The 13283-nt window shown below is 34.7% G+C and overlaps 2 protein-coding genes across 5 annotated transcripts; one reads left to right on the top strand and one right to left on the bottom strand.

Moving 5' to 3' along the window:
- Positions 1-1119: 1119 nt before the first annotated feature.
- Positions 1120-2247, bottom strand: LOC140840572 (gibberellin 20 oxidase 2-like). Its single transcript, XM_073207752.1, has 2 exons — positions 1659-2247; positions 1120-1557 (listed from the first exon to the last, which is right to left on the bottom strand). Exons 1-2 carry the CDS (start codon positions 2213-2215, stop codon positions 1158-1160), a joined length of 957 nt encoding a protein of 318 aa, XP_073063853.1. The 5' UTR covers positions 2216-2247; the 3' UTR covers positions 1120-1157.
- A 3078-nt stretch (positions 2248-5325) lies between these two features.
- On the top strand, positions 5326-11981 carry LOC140841710 (uncharacterized). 4 transcript variants are annotated; one of them, XM_073209345.1, is made up of 9 exons: positions 5326-5571; positions 6822-7010; positions 7142-7315; positions 8748-8932; positions 9456-9551; positions 9774-9819; positions 10114-10220; positions 10527-10601; positions 10682-11981. In XM_073209345.1, exons 1-9 carry the CDS (start codon positions 5553-5555, stop codon positions 11750-11752), a joined length of 1962 nt encoding a protein of 653 aa, XP_073065446.1. In that variant the 5' UTR covers positions 5326-5552; the 3' UTR covers positions 11753-11981. The 4 variants fall into 4 exon arrangements, with proteins under 4 accessions (XP_073065446.1, XP_073065445.1, XP_073065443.1 ...); XM_073209344.1 differs by having other exon boundaries at positions 10500-10601; XM_073209342.1 differs by having other exon boundaries at positions 10485-10601.
- The last annotated feature ends 1302 nt before the right edge of the window (positions 11982-13283 follow it).

Genomic DNA, 13283 nt, shown 5'->3' with positions numbered 1-13283 from the left:
CTTTAATATTATTTTTGAGTTGGGCTTGAGAATTGCCACTCTTGGATCTCGAATCGGAGATTTAATTCTAAATTTATAATCTTGATATTAATTGAGTTACAAGCCATTGATATCTTTAATAATAGTTTGAAAGGAAAAAACTTGTGTGAGACGATTTTACGGATCATATTTGTGATATTCATCTTTTATTTGGATCATTCATGAAAAAGTATTATTTTTTATGCTAAGAGTATTATTTTTTATTGTGAATATGAGTAGGGTTGATCGACCTCACAGATTAGGATCTGTGAGACGGTCTCACATGAGACCTACTCTAATTGAAAACTCATAAAAATACAAACAAAATTAGTATGTTTCCAAAAAGAAATTTAAGAAATTCTATATTTGTTCATGAACCATATTCGGGGAAAAAAATACTTTTTTAAAAAAATAAATATTTTTTTAAAATAAATTATTTTTTTAAAACACAAACAAACCAGTTCAAATCTTTGTTTAAGATCAGTTCCACTATATTTGAATTATTTTTTAAAACACAACAAACCAGTTCAATAAATTATTTTTAAAACACAACAACCAGTTCCACTATATCTGAATTCTAACCTATCAAGTACTTTACAGAGCCTTAAGTTGCTCACCCAAATATCAAAAAACCAGTTCAAATCTTTGTTTAAGTGATTATTTTTAACAAATTTTAATTAGTCTATAAATCTAGATGCATTCTTCTCATCATGATATTACTTTACAAAAAAAAAATTCTAAATAATTATACACTATCGTAATTTTTAGAGGAGAAGATTTGCAGGGCGTCGGCACGTTCACAGGTGAAATTACTAAAATACCCTTCACGTATGAGAGCGAGTGAAGGGTACTCATGGTTAGAAATGATACAAGCCATTTACCTTGCTATTGTTGTGCATATTTTCATGTTTCTCATGCCATTCATCTCAACCCTTGGTTTTAAAAAAAAAACAAAACAAAACTTGGAAAATTATTTTTACCATCCTCTAATCGGCAAAAATTTGTGTGAGACAGTCTCACAGGTCGTATTTTGTGAGACAAATATCTTATTTGGGTCATCCATGAAAAAATATACTTTTTTTTTGTGAGACACTTTTATTGGATTACCAAATCAATCCATTTTAAACAATGAATGCATGTTAATATAATGATAATAATTCCAAAAAAGGCAAGTGTAGAAATTTAATTTTTATCCCACGTAGCATCGAAGTGCTTACCATGAAAGTGTCGCCAATGTTGACAACAAAGGCGTCGGGCCGAGGCCGAACGGTCTGCCATTTGTTGTCTGCGAAGATCTCGAGCCCTCCAACTTGATCTTGATGAAGTATTGTTATCGAATTCGGATCGGTATGAGGCCCCGTGCCGAAGGTGAGGCCGGCTTCTTTACAAGGTGGGTAGTTGTTTCCCCTCATTATCGAGTTCCCGTCTTCGAAAAAATCGCGATAGTGATACCCTTCTAGCCCTATACTGATCGCGAGCAGCTCCAAGATTGTGAGGGACAAGTTTTCCATTGCCTCGCAGTATTTCTGATAAACCAACCTGAGAAAGAAATGAAAAAGAAGAAGGTTGTATTGCATTAATCTATTTCATATATATCATGCAAAAAATATATTTATTAATATACTTATCTAAGATATTACCCTGATTCTGCAAAACTTTTTCCCAGTACAGAGTAAATATAGTTGGCAACATCACACCCGGGGGCATTTGCATGCTTATATTCAAAAGAGAACGTCTCCTTCCAAGGCAACTTGGTCGAATATCTATCGGCATGAGCACCCGAGTAGCCACAAAATCTACCTTCCTTTCTCTTTACATCAAGTTTCTTGCTTAAAGGGAGCTTGAAAAAGGCATCCATATGTTCATACGTCGCTCGAATCAGACGCCCGTCGACTCCGTGGTTGACGACTTGGAAGAAGCCGTGTTTCAGACATGCTTGTCTGATTTGTTTGGCCATGAAACCGATTGATTCTTGATCATGTTTGAAGTAGCCGCTTAGATCTATTGGTGGATCTTTGAGTTCATCTTGACAGGCAAAGGCCAAGTCTTCATGTGGCCAGAGGAATTGTGTGGGGAAGTTTGGTTGTTTTTCCAAAAGGAATGTGTCAAAAAGTAGGGATTCTTTTTGATCTCTAATATTGGTTTTGAGGCTCAGTGAGGGAGCTGTGAGAATGAGGGTGGAGGCACTTGAATCCATCTTGGTTCATAAGTAGAAGGGTTTTGAAGTTGGAATGATTGTATTTATAGTATGAATAAAGTTTTTCTCGAGTGAGATTTTTATTTGGCAAAAACTTGTGTGAGACGGTCTCACGATCGTATTTTGTGAGACAGATCTCTTATTTGGGTCATCCATGAAAAATATTACTTTTTATGTTAAAAATATTACTTTTATTATGAATATCGGTAGTTGACTCGTATAAAGATGTGTGAGACCATCTCACAAGAGAACTACTCATTTTAGTTTCAAAGAGATGATTGGTGGGGTGAAAATAATAGCATCGCTGATGTATAACCGAACGTTTGACGCTTCACTAAAAACTATAATGGTTGGTAATTATGTAACTCAAATCAAAATTTTTAAACAATGTAGCAACTCGAACACCATCAGCTAAAACAATTATTACACCCACCATGTGATAAAAAAAAATTGATCTGAAATGTAATTTGAGTAAAAGATCAAATGTTTGATTTTATACTAAAATTTATAGTATGTCATTAATTATCCCTATTAGCTAGTCCTACCATGGCACAATCTATAAACACAATTGAGCATGACTACGACTCCCTAATTAATCATTAAAAAAAGTGACAAAATTGGGACTAATAATTGAAATCTCTCGAGGATTGAATGAATATATATTCTTATCTAAAAACAAAAATTACGTATTAAGTTAGGATTTTATCGAAAAAAGAATTAGACAGACAGGGAGAGGAGTATATATCTATATATATATATAGAGAGAGAGAGTATGCCAAAGGCCGTCCATTGGGATAGTCGAAGATTATCAACAGCTGAGACGAATGAGGCCTACGCCCCTTTATCCCTCCCCCTTATGTCACTTTCTTCATGCAAAACAAAATTTATTTATTTATTTTTTGAATTTGCATAGTCTCTATCTTCAATTACTCCTAGTTTTTTGTCTTCACCAATAATTTTAAATCTTATATCTTCAAGAATCCTTTGTGCAAATATCTCGATAAGACAAAATCTTGTGTTAGACGGTCTCATGGGTCGTATTTTGTGAGAAAGATTTCTTATTTGGGTCATCTATGAAAAAATATTATTTTTAATGCTAAGAGTGTTATTTTTTACTGTGAATCTCGGTAGGGTTGACCCGTCTCACATATAAATATCCGTGAGATCGTCTCACAAGAGATCTACTATGTGGATAATACTTTAGATATTCTTTCGAGTTTTTATAGGTTCTGGCTTTTGCGAACGAATAATCATTGAATCATACTTTTTTTTCTTTCAAGGCAATACATACAAAGAAATTAAATGAGAAAAATATGAGAGAGAACTCTACGACATAGAGCAAAATCCTCCTATTGTCACTTTCTTTTGTTTTTTCCTTTTGTAATTATTTACTAGAAAAATGAGACAAAAGGCTATTTAAAAAGGCTATTGTTGGTATTTTCCTCCTATTGTCACTTTCTTTTGTAAAATATAAACTAAAATATGACAATATCATAAATTAAAATGTAATAAAAATAAATAAATATGTAAGACTAAAAACGAGTTTTCAAAATATAACGTGGGAATAAAAATGATTAGCTTCCAAGAAATAAGACAAAAAACAATGCCAGAGGCTATTGGGTAAGTTTCCAATTTCTAAGAGTAGCACGCATACATAAAAGCACGGCACGTGACATTTTTTTATCTTTTGCTATTTAATACGATGATCATTTTGTTTCGCTTTCTTTAAGATTGTCGTTTTTACCAGAAATTTAATTATAATAAACCAGTGGATTTTATTTCACTACAGTCATATATGTGTATATAAATACTATTATTAAGTTTGAGGTGGCTGACGTAACTAACTTTGGTATCATGATCAATTTTTGAAAATACCAACAATAGCCTTCTAAAATTATAATGAAAAAAACTTGTGTGAGACGGTCTCACAGATCGTATTTTGTGAGATATATATCTTATTTGGGTCATTCATAAAAATATTACTTTTTATGCTAAGGAGTGTTACTTTTTATTGTGAACATCGGTAGGATTGACTCGTCTCACAGATAAAAGTCGTGAGACCGTCTCACAAGAAGCATACTAAATTATAAATTACTCTATTTTCGTTTAATAGAAAAATATTATAAAAAATTATTTATCACTATTCTATCAACTTTTCAAAAAATATTAAAAACATTTTCTTTGATTTGTATCCAAACATTTGAATTTTTAAACGATGTTACCATTTCTAATTTCCCCCGTGCAGTTAACTTGTTTATGCTAGAGGGGGTGGCCCATATTAAGGGCCCATGTGGAGTGTACATCCTTGTTCTTTGGGCTTCGATTTAGAGAATATCTAAATTTAATAATAATAAAAAAATTTTGAAAACAATTTAATAATAATAATTAAAATACCATAAACTTTACTTTTTTTAGTATGCTTTTGACGAGATTGATATTCAAAAAATTGTGGAAAAAATAAAACTAAATGATAAATAAATTAAGAGAGTAAAAGATTGACATAATGGTGAAACCAATTGCCAATGTCAAATTTTCACAATAGCTTCTTATGATATACAGTTTAATGTCATCTCGATTAATTAGATATTAATTTTAACTTACAGTTGAATTGAATATTTATCGATACGTGTGAGATCAATTAAAAAACCATAATATTTGGTGGTAAATTTAAAGAATGAAACATTTCATTTCTTGAAAAAGAGATGTAATAAAAATATAATTTAATATTATTTATATGTACTTTTACCGAAAGAAATAAAATCCCAAAAGTCCAAATACTTCTCCCTTGCTTTTTCTTCCCAAAAAATCTATTATTAGCTTAAAATTGAGAATCTATTTATTATTGGCAAAAATTTGTGAGACGAATCTCTTATTTGGGTCATTCATGAGAAGATATTACTTTTTATGCTAAAAATATTATTTTTTTATTGTGAATATGGGTAGGGTTGACCCGTCTCACATATTATGATCCGTGAGACGATCTCACATAAGACTCACCCTTATTTATTTATTATATTGGTATATTAGTATTAGTTAATATAATTAAAATTATATTATAATACTTAATTATAAATTATGAAATATGGGATAATTAAAGGGTCAAATTTACATCTACTCTATAATTTAGGCGTTAAGTCGGAAAGGGTCGAATCGCGTAATTGTCCCTGTTCTTCATTCATCTTCTCCGCCATCACAACCGTTAGAAATCCGCCATCACAACCGCTCAGCGTAAAAGTTTTATAGAACCAGTGGTTTTCATCATTACCGATTGATATCGACTGATTGATTTTCTTAATTTCCTGAATCGTTGGGTTATTTTTAAGGGTTTTCCGAAGACATGGCGCTTCGCGCTAAAGGTGACATTTTTTTGTTATGATTTTGCAGAAATTTTTTGTTGTGACGTAAATTTATTTTTGTTGACAAATTGTGGTGATTTTCACGCGCCTTTGCTAGAACTCTTTGGATTCTAGTTATTGTGGATGCAATTGTGTAAATGAAGATATGAAGGGTTGTGATTGGAGAAGTTGATGGAAATTTCAGTTATAATTTTTTATGAAAATGTGGGGTTTTAGTTTTCTAATTGTGATAATGATGTATCCAAGTTCTGCAGGGAGCCTATTTATGGAGTGTAATTCAGCACAATGTAGCAGTTGGATGTTTTTTGAAAGTTTCTTTTTTTGTTTATATTCCATTTTCGGATAGCAATTATTTAGGTTTTCTTTAATAGCTTTTAGTATAAAGAAGGAACAATGGGATACTATGTCCGAGTTGGCTAGATTGAAACCAGTAGAAAATTTGAAGCTGTGTGCAAAAGTAAGAGAAAGTTGTTTGGTCTACTAGGCTGAGATAGACCGAGCATACAGGAAGAATTTTATGAATTTCAGTTGTGCAATTCTTGGTTTAGCATCACTGAGTAAAGAAGGTGGATTTATTTGCTTTTACCATTCTCTTATTTGTTTGTTTGCGCTGTAGTTTTCTTTTAAGCATTTCAAAACCTATAGAAGACCCGAAATAATTCAGACATAATAGCACTTGTGATATGTTGTCATATTTGATATCATCTTGTTACTAACAGCGAGATTAACTAGAATCATGAGTTTCATTTAAGACAGCCGCATGAACTTGCTTATCTTACCAGCCTAGCAGTCATTGGAGATATGGCGCGTACAATTGCGTTTTCCTCTGTTTAAATTTAATTCTTTTTTTTAAGAAAGTTTAAATTTAATTCTAATATCTAATAATTTGACAATTTTTTCTCCTCCTACTTATAGAAGGTACTCGCGAAACTGTCTTAGTAGAATTGTTCCATATTACTTGCATTCTTTTAGGCATGATAATTGCTATCAATCTTCAACTGCAAAAGTTTTTCTTACAATTGATATTTAAATTGTCGACCCACTCACGAAACTAAATTATATATAATTTATTTTTGGCTCCCTTCCTTCCATTATATATTTTCTTTCTTCTTCCCCTTTTCTGGTTTCTTGCTTGGTAAATGTAGGCAAGTAACATAATATTTTTGATAGATTTTTTGAGGAATAAAGTCCAACACTCACACAGCATAGTATGAATTTGTTTCTTTGCTTTTGTGAGTCCTTGATTTCAGTTCTGCGGAAGAAAGCAGAAAAGTTTGAAGCGAAGCAGTTGGAGGTTCATAAAGTAACCAAGGAACGTATCTCTGCTCTTGAATCACTGCTCCAAGATGTTTATGTCATTCGCCGTCCAAAAGCAAATGATTACAAAGTTAGAAGAGAGTTGATTAGTGTCTTCAATGAAATTGCAAAAGAAATTTATGGTAATAAATTTACCTCGTGAACTCTTGTTCCGACATTCTCCTCTTTAGCTCTTTTATTGGTCCTCCTTAATTACTTACCTACTTGTTCGCATTATCATCCAATTACTACTATTTCCTTTTTATATTTTCAGGAAATTCGAAAAAGGCCCCTGTTGTGGTGGAATTTGGTTCTTTTGTGATGGATCTTTTCAGTGCAACAAGTGATCTTGATCTTTCCGTCAATTTTAATACCAATGCACACTTCCCTCGAGAGAAAAAGATTCAAACTCTAAGAAAGTTTGCTAAAAAGCTATATTCTTTGCAGAGTAAACATTTCTAACTTTACCGATTTTCTTTTTATTTTATTTTTGAACTTAACATTCCTTTAAGGTGATGGACATACCATTTTTTTGTTCATTTGAAGTCTGTAAACTTTTTTTTGGCAGTTTGAGATACAAGCCTCTAATTAGGTTTTAGTTGAATAAAGAAATCAAGGCAAAATGTATTAACCTAATAAATTAATCAGTAAGACCAACAAATCTTTGCCTTCTCCCATTTTTAATGTACGAAGGAGAAGTTTTGAGCATTGTTTAGAAAAAAGAAGCAATAGTGACCCTTAAGATCCATTGACTTCCAAATGTAAATCCATTTTAACAAGGTAATTTATGTTTTTGTCAATTCCCCCAATTTTAGTTGGAATGGCTTTGTCACGTATAATTCATTTTTCACGAAACACTCACAACCAATTCAGAATACATATAGTATGTACATGGTAGAAGAAATTTTTATTCATCATGGCAGATTGCTATTTAGGTTCTCCACAATGTCTTTATGCCACTATCGATTAGTTGTAGCTTTCATTCAATTTTAGGTGAATGATAAAGAGATTATTTTTAGACAAAGGAACTCATAAAATTGGTATTTGAACGAAATTACAAGTTTTTAACTTTGAATGCCTGAAAAATAAGTCGGATAATGGTGCAAGGAAATATATGTTGAAGATGTGGGTGAGTCTTACCTGGCCCCACCTTTGTTGTTTCATTTAACCTCAGTTACCGTGTATAATATGCTCCATTTGCTATTGTCATGTCTATGTTCGGGTGCTAAGATACTGTTTATGAGCATTGACTTTTTGGATTTGCTCAAACTTGGCGAACTATGGTTGTCTTTGAATTAACATAAGCTGATGAAAATTCAATTGGTAAAGGGATTTGATGAGAATGAATTTTTTAATTCCAGGATGCCAGGACCATACTTTTTACTATAGTGCAAACACATTTTGTTTCTTAAAAAATACCCCTTTCTCTTTGCACTTTATGGTATAAAAGCTATGCAGTTGTTTTAAGGATGGATGTCATTTTCTGCATTGTGATTTATGAATATCTTGTTTAAATTTTACATGCTTAAGGCTTTCTGGATGCCCTCTCTGGGCAGTGATTTACCTCTCTTGTACTTTGTCCAAATCTCTTCTAAATAAGTAAGAGATGGAAAACATAGTTCAGTTGAGTTTGTCAAGTAGCTGGTGGGAAGATCTTAAGCTGTCATTGCTTTAGTTTGGTATTTGTGAATTTTCCGCAAATCTGTTGTGTTACATATCGAGTAAGAGTTGAGGTGGTTGTCGAAGTCGCTGAAGACTACATTCTGTCCACCTTCTAGATTCTGCTTTTATCCTGTGATGCAAGATTTGCTGTTTTTCTCCCCATAAAACTTGAGAATTGAAGTTTGGATATGTCTCATGTATGAATTCCTTTGTTTTAGGTAAAGGACATGTTTATGGGGTCTTTCCCATTACCACAGCCAAGGTGCCTATTGTGAAAGTTTTTGATCGTGGAACTGGAGTTGAGTGTGATATATCGGTTGAAAATAGGGACGGGATTTTGAAATCCCAAATTATACACATTATCTCATCAATTGATGAAAGATTTCATAAGCTAAGCTTTTTGGTAAAGTTGCCATTTTCATGTCTTTTATTTGCACTATGAAAATTTTTTAACCAAACATTTTAGAAAGGCCGTGTCATCTTATTTTCTCCCTGGCAACAGTCATGGACTATCTCCATGCATGCACCATGTTACTGAATTTCTACCTGGTTTCCTTGGTGTAATTGAAAAGTTGACAGCTTGTAGTTCTTTTATCTTGCAACTCCAATTTTCGCATTGTCTCTTTGCACATTTTCTCTTTGCCAACCATTTCTGTTGTGTGTTTCTACCTCCTCATTCATCCTACTATGATGAACACCGTGGGATGGGAAAATGAATAATCCATGAAAAATTATCAACAAAAGAATGGAAACTGAATTCAGTTTAAGATTACAATAGATCTAGCAAATTGTTAGCGAAAATTGAAGTAAAACCACTAGGACCAGGACCATTTAAGAAAATGGGATCTCTACAATTGCTTATTATTCCTGGGTAGGGATATTACCAGCCTACTTTTTATGCTTCTTAAACTGATGTCTCTTTGCAGATGAAAAATTGGGCAAAAGCACATAACATCAACAGTTCAAAGGAAAAAACCTTGAATTCTCTCTCAATAATACTACTTGTTGCTTTTCACTTGCAGGTATGAATCCCGAGCACGCATGTCTGTTAGTATTTTGTTTCTATTTTTTCGATTTGACGGTTAGTTCCAATATTTGTGACTCTGATGATGTGCTTGCGTTGCTTACTGATTAAGGGCTTTGTTCTCTAAGAATTAACATGTCATCTTTTTGACAAGCAGGATACGCCTTGATTACTATATTCCACTCTTATCTCAATTCCTAAGATCATCCTTTCTTTGCAGACTCGAAATCCACCCGTTCTTCCTCCATTTTCTGCCATACTTAAAGGTAGTGAGACTGAATTTGTTTCCTTCTCTTCTGCATGTAATGCCTCCGCTTTCAATGTTCCAGGTGTTTATCATGTGACATAGTCATGGACATCTATATTTGAGTACATTTGAGATAAATTTGTCCATGACTCTTAACTTTGATGGATTTGGCCTAATTACTCGTATGATTATGTTGATTTCCGGTTGCAAATTTGCAATACCTTTTCTTTAGAACGAAATGCATATCATATGCTGCAGCTTGGTTTTGTTTGGTCGTCTTTTCTTCATTCTTATGTGCTTTTTTATCATCTAGATGGGACTGATCCTGATTCAGTGATGAAGTCAATGGCTAATTTTATGAACTACGGAAAAAGCAACAAAGAATCTGTGGCTGAGCTCTTTTTCACTCTACTGATCAAGGTAGTGTTCACTGTATGCTGCCCTCTTTGTTTTATACACGAGTTTTTTTGCTTTTGGATTTATTTATTGGCACAAGCGTTACACTTTTCATACCATGTTATTGCTCTCACTTGGAGATGCAATGGCTCAGAAAAGGATTCTTCCCAAGTGTGCAGCAGGGGAGAATCCATTATGAGTTATTCTTCAGTTGCATTAGACGTGTGGGTCTCGGAAATTTTGATTTTACCTTTCTTATCTTTGTGTCGAGATAAACATGTCTTTCAGTTGTTTCTCCTGCAGTTATTTTCTGTTGAAAATTTGTGGCAGAAAGGCATCTGCGCAAGCACATGTGAGGGATCTTGGATATCCAAAACATGGGATTCTAAAGTTGCTTGTATCAGTGTAATGGCACTTCTTTTTCATGCATCAAATTTTTATGTTCTTTTTTGCGTTGATGACATGGTGCTCGTCAATCTTGACAGGTCGAGGATTTTACAGATAAGTCTCAAAATGTTGCGAGGGCTGTGGGACAAACAGAAGTGAAGCGAATCTATAAATGTATCAAAATCTCAGTTTTGCATGTCTTCTCGTTCTTGGATGGAAAGATTGAAGGTGGTGAATTGAGAGAACTCTTGTTTGGCCGTGATAACACTCCTTTCTCAGCCCCAGACCCAGTCGCGAATGGTATTCCAAAATTACAACAATTTGCTGCATTACCGGGCAATGCCTCTCAATCAAATCTGAGCAGAACGGTGCTAATTGGGAAGAAAAGAAAACAAGAAACTACAGTCATAATAAAGAAAAAACCTGTGTTGGAAACTCAACATGCTACTCTTTTTAAGCCAAGAACTAAAGAGCGACATATGGCAGGCTGGGATGGGGACTATACAGAAACTCAGTATGCTATGGTCAGAGGTCACGGGGGAGCTCAGCCAGCTACAGCTGGGAGTTGGGGAGTAACTCCACAAGCGACCGCAAGTTGTGGATTAGCTCGGCAACCTATATCTTTGAGTTGGGGAGAAGTACATAAGCCTGTGGCCGGAAGTTGGGGAAGAACTCAGCAGGCCGGAAGCTGGGGAAGAACCGAGCAACCTATGGCCGGAAGTTTGGGAGGACGTCAGCAACCTGTGGCCGGAAGTTGGGGAGGAACTCAGCAACCTGTGACCGAAAGTTGGGGAAGAACTGAGCAACCTATGGCCGGAAGTTTGGGAGGACGTCAGCAAACTGTGGCCGGAAGTTGGGGAGGATTTCAGCAACCTGTGACCGAAAGTTGGGGAAGAACTGAGCAACCTATGGCCGGAAGTTTGGGAGGACGTCAGCAACCTGTGGCCGGAAGTTGGGGAGGATTTCAGCAACCTGTGACCGAAAGTTGGGGAAGAACTGAGCAACCTATGGCCGGAAGTTTGGGAGGACGTCAGCAACCTGTGGCCGGAAGTTGGGGAGGATTTCAGCAACCTGTGGCCGAAAGTTGGGGAGGAGCTCAGCAACATGTGGCCGGACAACGGATTGGAGGCTCTTTTCCTCTTTGGACGAATCCAAATTACAGAAGCTGAGATGCGTGATGGTGAGTTCTTGATCTTCAACTTTGTGTCATCTCCTGGCTTCTAGTTGTTACATATTACCTTGTACTTTTTGTTATCGCATGTTTTATTTGTCCAAACATGTTGGCTAGGAGAAGCACAGATACTTATGCAGCCAGCAGCCATGTGCATATCTTTTGTGATCGTACAGTCGTTTAGAGTTAAATCAATTCATTTATAAATGATTGTGGACTTATCTTAAGATCAACAACTTTTGGTTCTCATTTCTTACAAGATTATGTATGACCTGAATAATTGAAATTTAAATTTCATTTCCCGAATATTCTTGATAAGAAATTAACGATATTTTTCATAGGGAGGCTGTCAATAGTATTAGGTAGCTGAAAGAAATTTAAATTTTTAAAAATATTGTATTATTATGAAAAATAAATGTATTTTATTTAAATACAAATCCAGCTAAATTGTTTAACCGATTTTTCATAATGAACCAAAATCAAAACGATTTTTTTTAAAAAATAAAATCGAATTTTCAACTTAACCAAACTTAATTTGAATTAATTCGGTTCATTTTCGATTTAATCGAAATTTTGCACTCCCGTGGTACTTGCATGGTTCCACAAAAGCATGCAACCACAGCCTTGTCATTTGGCAGTCTACCTCAATAAATCAAATTACCAGGAACAAATTGTATATGGAACAAGATCATCTTCTCTTACCATCACTGTTGTGCATAATTTGGTGTTAGTGTTCCCCGGGAGAAATCATAGTCAAAGTGAATTGAAGCTAAAATCTTATTTTGAATTGGGACGTGTTTAAAAGGTTTCTCTTCTTACCAAATTCAAGCTTCACTCGCGTTTATTAAGAAACTTGGCTCCTCTGCAGCCAGTTTCCACCGCCATGATTTTTCCATAGCCTTCTTCCTTCCCAGTTGCTTTTTACCTTTCTTAGTAGTGGTCTCTTTTGCTATTTTTTTTACCTACTGGAGCTCCAAAAATGCCTCGAGAAACCTCCTACGAGCCCATGGAAATAATCCTTCTGTTTTCTGTAATGGACTATGTAATTTCCCATATTCTCAACCACCTTTCGAGCATATGCTTCATAGTCGCTTCTTGAAACAAAATTTTTCCCGTTTATCTTCTGTACAAATGTGTTGCTGCTCATCTTTGATCAACGATTTACATGATCGTCTTTATTACTAGGAGAAGGATAGCAATGGTGAAAATAATAGCCAACATGTCCGTCAGGTTCTTCCTCATTCCTTTTCCTTTCTCTAGGTCTCCACCATCGCCTGATTTTCGTATCCAACTACCCCCTTCATGATGTGGTTTGGGTGAACGAATACCCCCTCTTCTGCTGCTGTTACTCGAGCTTATTTCTCGAGCTCTATCATGACTTGTAAACAAGTAAAACTCATCGATCACTGTTTCTTGTTTAACTATCACCCTGGTCTGTGGGTTCCATGTGACAGAGGGAGCAAGATTTTCAATGCTAGTACGAAGTAACACGTTGACTTCGTATGTAATTTAATGGGGTATACTTCTCT

This window comes from Primulina eburnea, chromosome 9 (assembly GCF_022965805.1).
Source record: "Primulina eburnea isolate SZY01 chromosome 9, ASM2296580v1, whole genome shotgun sequence".
Classification (NCBI taxonomy): Eukaryota; Viridiplantae; Streptophyta; class Magnoliopsida; order Lamiales; family Gesneriaceae; genus Primulina; species Primulina eburnea.
This window is presented reverse-complemented; position numbering and strand designations above follow the sequence as displayed.